The 10,967-nt window shown below is 54.1% G+C and overlaps 1 protein-coding gene across 1 annotated transcript; it reads right to left on the bottom strand.

The window, feature by feature from the left end:
* Nucleotides 1–1,049: 1,049 nt before the first annotated feature.
* Nucleotides 1,050–10,967, bottom strand: ALDH2 (aldehyde dehydrogenase 2 family member). Its single transcript, XM_050318652.1, has 13 exons — nt 10,787–10,967; nt 9,643–9,747; nt 8,219–8,359; nt 7,909–7,988; nt 7,285–7,396; nt 6,334–6,462; nt 5,706–5,819; nt 5,237–5,339; nt 4,393–4,577; nt 3,891–4,055; nt 3,111–3,268; nt 1,921–2,035; nt 1,050–1,645 (listed from the first exon to the last, which is right to left on the bottom strand). The coding sequence occupies exons 1-13, from the start codon at nt 10,907–10,909 to the stop codon at nt 1,613–1,615; spliced, it is 1,563 nt and encodes a 520-aa protein (XP_050174609.1). The 5' UTR covers nt 10,910–10,967; the 3' UTR covers nt 1,050–1,612.

Here is a 10,967-nt window from a genome sequence, read left to right on the forward strand (position 1 = left end):
CACGACCCGCCCGGGCCCCGCGCGCCCGCATCGCCGGCACCGCCGCGGGCAGCCCTGCCCGCCGCCGGGCCCCGCGCCCGCACCGCCGCCGCCGCCGCGCCCCCGCGGGAGGACGCGGCGAGACCCCCGCGCACCCCCCGCGCCCGCCCCGCGGCTCTCGGGGCCGCCGCCGCGCCGCTGGAGCGGGGAGCAGGCGGTGCAGAGGCGGCTGTGAAAGGGCGACGGCGCCAGCGAGGCCCCCGCGGGGCTTTCGAGAGAAGGGGCGCTGTTTAATGACGTAACGAGACCGGTGGAGCGCCGCGCCCCGCCCCTACAGCGGTGTCCGGGAAAGTATCGCGAGATCTCGGCGCGCCCGCGGGATTTGAAGGGGATGGGGGCCCGTCAAGTCATGGGGGGGGCCGCAAGGAGCGAAGTGTCGCGAGATCTCTGGCGCCCAGGTACTCTAAAGGGGCCGGGCGGCGCGAAATCTCGCGGTATCTCGTGGCGCCGGCGGTGATGGAGGGCAGAAGCCGCTCGCCGGGTTCCGACGGGCCGCGCGACGAGAGATATCGCGAGATTTCAGCTTGCCCGCCAGTCTGAGGTTGTCGGGCAGCGTGAAGTCTCGCGAGATCTCGGGGCGCCGCCGCTGCGAGGGGAATGGAGGCTCCCCGATGCGTGAGGGGCCGAGCGGCGCCGAGTCTCGCGAGATCTCGGCGCACCTGCCAGTCTGAGGAGCCCGGGCGCAGCGAAGTCTCGCGAGATCTCGAGCGGTAGCCGCCTCTGTGAAAGCCCTCACGAACATCAACAAAGGCAGAAACCTCCAACACAGGCACAGACACCCCCGACAAAGGCACAGACACCTCCAACAAAGGCACAAACCCCTCCGACACTGGCACAAACCCCTCCGACACTGGCACAAACCCCTCCGACACTGGCACAAACCCCTCCAACAATGGCACAAACCCCTCCAACAATGGCACAGACACCTCCAACAAAGGCACAAACCCCTCCGACACTGGCACAAACCCCTCCAACAAAGGCACAGACACCTCCAACAAAGGCGAGGGGGCTGCACCAAGACAGGAATGTTTATTAAGAGTGGATACAAAGAGCAGGAGGGAACAAGAAAACACTTTCACCCCACAGATTTCACTCCCTGCCCAGGTCCACACCGAGCTCACTCTGCTCACACACGGTTCTAGTTCTATAGGGTGAGGGTATAAAGCCAACAAAGAACTGTTACTTTATATAAACCTGCCTAGACTAAACAAGCAGTTCAATGATTTCTTGGTGGGGGGGAAGCATATCTATCAGATACAGATGGAAAGATCACACCCATCTCGTGTGGGTGATTGTACCCAAAACGTACCCAAAATAACCCATCTCGTGTTAGTGCTCAACTCGCTGTATTTGGTATTTTCAAAAGATAAAGCCAAGTAACGTTTTTTGTTTGTTTTTCTTTTTTAACAAAAGCTCCTTCAAACACCTTCTAAAAAAAAAAAAAAATCTCTCTCAAGGCGGAGTTACGTTATTTTTGCACCTAAATTTTGTGTGTTAGGAGGTTTGGCTGCTTTGTGCCTCATGAAGCTGCAGAGGTGTTTCCAAATTCCTGGAGAGGCTGCTGTGCTTTCCTTTAGGAGTTTTTCTGTGGAATTTTGATTGTCACCTAGAAGGAAAAATGAAAAAAAAGAAGGAAAAGTCACGAGTGATTTTTTTTTTCTTGAGGCTGTTCAGGGGTATTACTGGAGAGGCAGCAGGAAAAAAACCAGAGGACAGGTCTGGGAAGGCTCAGGGAGAGGGGGAATCTCCACGCCTGGTCCCAGTTCTGCCCCAATTTGCTTCCAAGCAGCAGAAGGAAGGATTGCAGCTCCCAGCCCAGCCCACACCGACAGGCACAGCTCCAGCAGAGGGTTGGGAATGCCTTGGCACAGGGATACTCACATTTTTCACCTCCACGTAGGCCTCCAGCCCGTACTCCCCCAGCTCTCGCCCGTTCCCAGAGGCCTTGTAGCCCCCAAAGGGGGCCTGGGCACCAAACACGTTGTAGCAGTTGATCCTGGAATGGAAAGCCAGGGTTAAACACCCAGAGCTCGGGGATTCTTCATGGAACAGCCCTCTGGCAGCACGTGGGACAGCTGAGCTGTTTGCAGCACAGGAAGGGAGGAGTTTCTCTGCAGGATTTGTGGATTTGCCAGTGGAAAATTTCAGCCAAGGGAATTGATCCTGAAACCTGATCACCCAGCACATCATGGAATCTGTTCCCATCTCGCACTGTCCCAGTGCTGCCCTCACCCCCTCAGAGCTCAGGTACCAGAAGTTCCCTCAGTACTAATTAAAACAAAGTAAAAAATGACAGACAGTGAGGTCCTGGCTCTCCAAAATCTCGTGCTAGAGCAGGACACTGGTGCTGCAGTGCTGGCTGTGGCACAGGCTCGGGCCAGGGCAGAACATCCTCTGCATCCTCTGCCCAGTGATCCCATCCCTGCTGGCACTCACAGCCTGCAGCTCTGGATTCCTTCTCCCCCATCCCATTCCTTAATTCACAGTGGGAGCACAGAAACCTGATATAAATCATAGAATCATGGAATGTTTTGGGTAGGAATGGACCTTAAAGCTCGTCGAGATCCACCCGCTGCCATGGGCAGGGACACCTTACATCATCCCAGGCTGCTCCAAGCCCCATCCAACCTGGCCTTGGACACTTCTAGGGATGGGGCAGCCACAGCTTCTCTGGGAATTCCATCCCAGCCCATCACCACCCTCACAGGGAAAGGATTTCTTCCCAATATCCCATCTAACCCTGCCCTCTGGCAGTGGGAAGCCATTCCCCCTTATCCTGTCCCTCCAGCCCTCGTCCAAAGTCCCTCTCCAGCTCTCTCGGAGCCTCTTCAGGCACTGGAAGGGGCTCTAAGGTCTCCCTGGAGCCTTCTCCTCTCCAGGCTGGACAATCCCACCTCTCCCAAGAGGTTACCAGCAGTCACCATCCCAACTGAAGCGTGACACGGCAGCCAGCGAAGCACACGTAGAAATGGATGCCAGGGAGGGACACCTGACCCAGAACGAGCCCAGAGAGCCCTGGCAGCACCCAGGGAAGCTCCCAGGAGCTGTGGGAGGGGGCAGAGGGAGCTCACCAGACCGTGCCAGCCCGCAGGCTCTGGGACACGTAGTTGGCCTTGTCCAGGTCCCTGGTGAACACGGCGGCCGCCAGCCCGTACTTGGAATCGTTGGCCCTCTCGATGACCTCCTCCATCGTCCTGAACTTCAGGATCTGCATGACCGGCCCGAAGATCTGCAACGTCCAAACACAGCAGGTGGAAATCTCGGTGTGAGGGGAGGGAAGCAGACACCTCCTGGCTCAGCCTCAGTCTCTCTGGGTCTGGGCACAGCACCCACATCCTGCTTTTTATCCTACAGCTCCAGGCCTTTTACATGGCAAATGAGGAAAATCAGGCACCTCCGGAGGGAAATAGGAACTACTGGTTATTTTCCTTCCACATCTGTTGCCTCAGGTACATTCAATCTCCCTCTGGAGAAGTCCAAAGCAGGAATCATTACCGATCTGACAATTTGCTTCGTGTCAATACTTACATTTGACTAGAAACACGTGTTCCTGCTCTCAGCATCTAAACAAAACCAACCCAAACCAACCAAACATGAAAAAAAAACCTCAACAGCATCAAAGACTTCGGAACCTGGGGTCGTGTGGGTGATGTGGGAGCCGTGTGTGGGTGTCAGGAGTCACACACAGGACATGAAATTCAAACATCAGGCCCCAGGACGTAAACATGAGGGCAGATAATTCTAGGAGGAGTTTCACAGTTCATGTGAAACAGTGCCTGTAAACCCATGGGGAGGGGGCAAAGTGACCATGAGTGAGAAGGGGAGGGCCGGGGAGGTGCTGCAGGACTCACCTCCTCCCTGGCAATGGTCATGTTGTCCTGCACGTTCCCAAAGACCGTGGGCTGGATGAAGTAGCCCCTGTCGGCAGCGGGGTTGCCACCACACAGCAGTTTGGCTCCTTCACGCTTCCCAGTGCTGATGTAACCCAGGATCTTCTTGAACTGCTCCTCATCCACCTAAGAGCCACGGGGACACACATCAGCTCTACCTCCACTGGGGGAGAAGGAGAATTCCGCTCCCACCTGCCCCGCTCCAGCAGTTCCCGATCTCCACAGAGCGCCCAGCCAGCTTCAAAGGGAGTGCTTTTAAATGCCAGCCTCAAGTGGAGGTTGTGGGACCATGAAGTGGTTAATTAACTTTTCCCCCCTGCACAAGCAAGGAGATCATGGGCACAGTTCAAAGGAGGTTAATCAAGAGACTGGAGGATAATTCCACCCTAATCTAGTGACACACTGTGGCTCAGGATTGGGACTATTCCATGAGGTAACAGCTGAGGGCATTTCCTGCTCTTACCTGAGGGCCCTGCTCGGTTTTAAAGTCGAAGGGGTTTCCAACCACCCTGGCCTTGGCCTTCTCCACACTCCTCTCCACGAACTCGTTGTAAATGTCCTCCTGCACGTACGTGCGGGAGCCGGCACAGCAGCACTGCCCTTGGTTGAAGAACAGGGCAAAGTGGGCTTGATCCACCGCCCAGTCCACTGGGAGTGGGGAGAGGAGAGAAAACAAATCAGCAAATAAACCCCAACCAGAGTCAGGAGGTGACTTCTACAGAACAATTATCACAGGGACTGATGGGGGCACAAAGCCCTGTCAGTTGGCAGCGTTCTCCACCCTTTGGTGTGGCAGAAGTTACACACACATTTCATTCGTGTGAGGGTCTATTAAGGCAGCCCAGACTAGACCAAAATACCTAATCTGAGGCAGATCATGGTCCTAATTTGAATTTATCAGGTATTAAGGACCAATTTTTTTAAGATCCAGAAGAATTTCCTTCCTTGCTGCCGTATAAAAGCACATTTGTTGGTTCATCAAGACCGAAAATGAGTCTGTATGCAAGGCAGGAGGGAACTAGGACTTGTTAAGTGTGGGGAAGAGTGGTGTGCTCCAAGAGAAAGAAATTAAACCAAAAATGGAGCAAGGACTGGGGGAAGATACTGAAACAACAGGTTGTTGATAACTGAGCTTCACAGCACTGGGAAAAAAAGTGGGAGTGGAGCAGTGCTGATACTCTGGGTGAGACCAGCCCAGGGGTGTCAGGGCTGGACAGCAGAGGTTTCTTTTCCTTTTTCCCTCCAGCTCTGCCTGCAGAAAGCGAAGGTAGGAGGCACAGATCAAACTTTACACAGCAGGGACTCACTGTCTGCATCAGACATGACGATGTTGGGGCTCTTCCCTCCAAGCTCCAGCGTCACCCTCTTCAGGTTACTCTCTGCTGCAGCTTTCTGGATCAGGTGCCCAACCTGCAGGACAGCAGAGCAGGGGCTGGAATTAACTCCTCCATCAGCAAAGCCTGGCAGGGCACTGGGTTTACACCTCAGTCAGCACTTCAGTAATAATCCCCTCATTGTCAGGGCTGGGAGGCTGCCCAGTTTCACCTCCAGGAAGAAGAAGCTTAAGGGAAACAATGGGAAATATTCTAAAGAACAAAATAAGAATAAAAGAGTCTTATGTCACGCAAAAATAAGTGTCACACCCTGGAATCAGCTGGGGTTCTTAAAATGAGATGTAGAAGGCGAAACACCTCCAGTGTTTTATACAGCAGCAGTGTTCCAGCAGTGAGATATTCCCTGTATCCCAAAGGCTGGAAGGTTGAGGTGCTCCCTTACCTCTGTGGAGCCAGTGAAAGCCACTTTATCAATGTCCATGTGGGAGGAGATGGCAGCCCCTGCCGTGGGCCCATAGCCAGGGATGATGTTCACCACTCCTGGTGGGAATCCAGCCTGACAATTCCCAGGAGACAGCAATGTTATTCCTCTTACAAACCAAGGATTTCACCCCCACTCCTCTGTTAGTGACCCTCAGTCAGCCTCACACCAGGAACAGAGCATTTCCACTTCACTTTCACTTCGGGAAATTAAATTTGGTCTGGGGTTTTAATGCTCAGTTTGCAATGATCAGGACAACTCCTCTCCCCACCCACATCACTAAGCACAGTTTGGATCTCTATACACACACACACACACACATATATATATATATTCACTTTCTATTCACCCTGGAGTTAATTATTTAACTGAACCTCAAAGAGTCCTTCCCTAATCAACATCTACATCCTCTGCATCCACATTTATAAGGACAAAAGAGTGGGGTTTTTTGCTAAATCAATGCTAGGAGACCCAAGACAATCCAGCCTCTCTGCAGAGCAGACAGCCCTTCCCTGTTCCTGTCCCATCCCAGTGTGGCTGGATCTCTCCTCTCTCCAGCAGGGGATGGAAGCCTGGCCTTGGCACTCACCTCTTTGATCAGACTGGCCACGTAGAGGCCACTCAGGGGGGTTTGCTCTGCCACCTTCATCACCACCACGTTGCCAGTGGCCAGGGCAGGCCCCAGTTTCCAGGCTTGCATCAACAGTGGGAAGTTCCACTGAAAAACAAGGAGGGATTTGCTGGCCTGAGCTGGAAAGTTTCTGTTTATTTTTTCAAAGCACCCAGTGAGCTTCACTCAAATCAGCACCCGTGGAAGCAGTCCTGGATCTTCCCAGAGCTGCTCTTCAGTCTTTGCCTCCCTTTCAAGCACTGCAGGAAAACTGTACTCCAAAGGGTGAGCTGCAAAACCCCAGCTTTATTTCTGGGGAATAATTTTTACCTTAGCCATTAAATGCTCTTTTGGGGCATTTCGAAACAGAGCCTGGTTTGTAACGAGCAGGCAGCACATGCAGACCAACGAGGTGTTTCTGTGCAGCTCTTGCTCAATGCAAGTTTGAAGAAGATGCAAATACAGCACACAAACAATCAGAGCCTGGCTGCTCCCACGGAGAGGTAACCCAATCCACAGCTCATTGTACAAATGTGTTTGCTGCTTGTTGTTGACAAACCACCCTGTTACTAAAATAACAGCACACACAGAAAGCTGATTTTGGCCCTCGAGCTCTATTTCCTCATCACACCCAATTTTGGGGTTGATTCTAGGCGGTAGTTTAAACTTAATTGTGGTTCTGAGCCAGGTAATTCCTATAAAGAGGGCTAAATCCTTTTTGGTTTTGTTTTTGGGGTTTTTTTATCAGCAGATACAAAGTAAATGTTACTCAGAGCCCACCAAATCAACTCCCAGAGTGCAGGAAGAGCCCTCTCAGCTGGTGCAAGCAGAGCTTTGTTCACCACAGGGAGGAGGCAGCAACAGATGGGAACTTCTTTGTAACAATGAACCCTTGAAACGCTGCAGCAACTCCTGTTACATTTTACTCACTGGGATTATCTGGCCACAAACTCCCACCGGCTCGTGTCTCGTGTAGCAGAAGAAGTCTCCGTCTAAGGGGATGGTTTTCCCATGGAATTTATCCGACCAGCCTGCACAGTATCTGGAGACAAGAATGTTTTGGTCACTGAATTTCGAACAACAAGTCATTACAAAATAACAAGTGTCCTGTCAACAGAAAATAAGGGCAACTTCCTCCAGCTATTTGCTTCCTTCCCATTTTCAGTCACTTCCTAAAACACACCCCGATGCAAATATTTCCCAAACAGGTGGTGTTAAGGATGGCCAGTAAATACAAATATTTGTGTCTCCCCCTTTTGCCAGCACTTTGCACAACATAAATTCTGTCATTCCTGTGCCGTAACAGATCCCCACCATTAGTGTGAGACCTGTGTATAGCGTGAGACAAACGTGTAGTTAACAGAAATCCTTTGGAAAGCCACAGGAATCACAGCAGAAGGTAAACCCCAGGTGTCTGACACCCTGCCATGGGCCAGATGAGACCACCAGTCAGCTCCAGGTCCCACAGCCCCCGCCCGAGTGGGAGGAACCCAGTCCTGCCCCTGCAGAGGTTTATCCACCACGGGCCAGCTGTGGCTGTCACCTCACACCCACCTGAGACACTTGACCACCATGTCCAGATCCACCAGGTAGGAGATGGCGTAGGGTTTGCCGTTGTCCAGAGTCTCCAGAGCCTGCGAAAGACATCGCAGGGTGAGGGGAAACTCAAGTGTCCAGTCTGACTCGGTTTGGAATTCGCAGTCTGGATCTGTCCTGCGTGTTGGTGTCTTGCTTCCAGCTTCCCAAAAGCAGCTCCCCGCCCTCTGCAGCCCTGCCCCAGGCTGAGCTGGGGGTGAAGTCCCTGGGACACCCGATGGACACCAAGTCCCGTGGGCAGAGCTGGCTCAGGGAGCACAGCACTCACCGCCAGGTAGGCCCGGTCCCGCTCGATCAGGTCGGCGAGGCGGTGCAGCAGCTTCCCCCGCTGGGAAGCATCCATCCTCCTCCAAGGAGAGCCCAGCTGGAACGCTGCCTTGGCTGCCTTCACCGCCTTGTCCACATCTGCCTGCGGAGGAGGCCAGGGAGAGGGTGAGAAAGGAATAACCAGCCCACACTCTCTCTCTCTCTGCTCTCTCAAAACCTACTCTCCAGGAGAAAACAACCCCCAGTCAAAGTGGTTGCTTGTGCCAGGCTTTCTGGGGATGAGAACCTGCAGCTTTGGCGGCTGCCCCACTGCAAGACACCCATCAGCACGTGGGCCACAGCCCCTTGGTTTGCCCTGGGACCACCAGCCCGGGCAGTGCTGCAGCAGCACAGCCTCAGCACAAACACTGCTCTGGAGCCCACACAGCTTTCCCAGCCGGTCTGCATCCATGGGGAAGAGGGAACAGGGTTGGTAGCGGAGCAGAGGGTGCAACAGCTGTGCAGCCACCACCTCCACCCTCACTCACACTCTGTTAGTTCAGCTACGGGCAGTGCAAACATCATCAAGTTATTTCTGCAGTGTCACCTGCTGGGTTAATATTTGCATCCTAGAACCAGGCATAGAAAAACCTTTGGAAGTGTGCTTTTGACACTCTTCAGGATTCAGTCTAGAGGAGTTTTTCCTCGATCAGAGATGTCTGATCCATGATTTTGTCCTGTCAGGGCACTAATTGGTTTCTGGTTGGTTCTCTGTCCTGGCTTGCTGGAATGGTCTCGCCAGGACAAGCCAGGCTGCCACGAAGAAGCAACAACAAAGGGTTTCCCTCGCTCACCTCTCCCTTGGGGAACTCAAACAAGTTTGCAGACTGTAGGAAGAACCCAAAATTGCTGGGAAACACCACCTCAGCTCTGCCACAAAGTCTTAGCAGGGGATGACTACGTGACTATTCCCCACCAGTTCTTTTTTTTTTAATTTTTTAATTTCCTGGGGCTGGGATTAGTCTCCCACTGCAGCAGAAAGGGGCTGTGAGGTGAATCCTGACCTTCTGTGTCCTCTCTCTCCCCGTGACTGTGTCACACTGCCAGCACAGCACCCACAGCACCACAGAGGTGTCTGCCTTCATCCCTGCCCGTCCCAGCAACCTCTGCCCAGGACTGCTCCCAAACCTCCCAGCTCAGGCTCCCCTGCACGCCACATCTGTTCCTCTCTGCCCTTCCCAGTCCTGGCTTGGTGCTGGGAAAGGCAAATGCAGGTTCTGTTGAGAGCAGCAGTCAAGGAAGAACACAAGCAGCACTTGATGAGGTATTTGCATGCAGAGCCCTCGTGGAGCTGCCCAGGTGAGAGGGGAGGCGGTGCCTTCCTCTGCAACCCCCCTGGACCTGCTCCCACGGAGAACAAACCCATCTCACCCAAACCACACTCACCTTATCGCCCTCAGCCACCTGGCAGATGACTTCCCCCGTGGCTGGGTTGATGGTGGGGAAGGTTTTCTTGCTGACAGCATCGTGCCATTCGTTGTTTATGAAAATCTGCAAAGGAAAAGCCGAGCAGAGCTAAGCCTTGGAGCCAGAGCCCGGCGAAATCTGGGGGAGCTTTGTTTGATGGCAGCTGAGGAGGCTTTAATTAAAAGGGCTTAATTTGACTTGTGTGGGCTCCAAACCTGCACCAATGTGAAGGAGATATTTTAGCCTAAAAGCACACAACAAAAGACACAGCCTCGAGTTAATCAAAGAATTCACAGCTCAGCAAACAGCACGAGAATTGGAAGCGGTTCCCATCTTATGGAAACCTTGCAAGACCTGGAAGCCTGGCTGGAGGTGTGCAGGGATGCTGGGAAACTCAGGAGACTGAGCAGTGGGAAAATGCTTTAGGCACAGACATACAGTTACTTGATTTTGTACAGAGCACTAGAGCTTTTACAGCATTTCTTACAGTCCTAAGGGTCTTTTCCAACTTAAATGATTCTATCATTCCCCAGATTAACTGATTTTAGGCTCCCATGCACTGTTCTGAAACAGAACCAGGTGCCAACAACAGCTTTTCACCAATTCTTTCTTTTTTTTCAAAGGGTGAATTTGTTTTCCCAAGGTCCACAGCAGGACTGCGAGTGCCCAGACCGTGGTGCTCGCCCAGAACACGCCGAGCACTCGGCCAGCCCCCACCAGCCTGGCCACGGCCACCGGGAAGGAGTGGAATTCCTTGGGAGAGGAATGCTGCCTTCCCAGCACCCCGCACAGGTGATCCCACAGCGTTCGCCCTGGAACAAGGGGCTGATCCCTGCAGATAACCAGCACCCAGCCAGGCACCTCTCCCTCCTCATTCCCATGCCCAGAGTTTTTGCTGAGCCCATCCGGGGACGGGGACAGAGTCCGGTGGTGACGGGACACACGCCCTGAGCCCCACGGGGCGCCCAGGGAGCTTTTCCCGCAGCACAAGGCTTGGGGCCCAAACCTCCGGGGGCTCCAGCGCTCCCAGCGTTCCAGCGGGATGTCCCAGCCCCACAGGCGGACACGGGAGCCCCGGAGCCGGCGGCCCAGCCCGGCTGAGCCGGGACCAGCGCGGCCCTACCTTGTTGCAGGCGATGTCGGGGCGCGGGTTGGGCGCCGGGATGGGGGAGGCGGAGGCGGCCGAGAAGGACGCCCGGAGCTGGGCCGGGCAGAGCCGGGAGCTGCGCACCAGCGCCTGCAGCATGTTGAGCTGAGCTGAGCCGAGCCGAGCCGAGCTGAGCGAGCTAGGCAGGGCCGGACCC

This window comes from Myiozetetes cayanensis, unplaced genomic scaffold (genome assembly GCF_022539395.1).
Source record: "Myiozetetes cayanensis isolate MyiCay16 unplaced genomic scaffold, myiCay2020 scf21, whole genome shotgun sequence".
Lineage (NCBI taxonomy): Eukaryota > Metazoa > Chordata > Aves > Passeriformes > Tyrannidae > Myiozetetes > Myiozetetes cayanensis.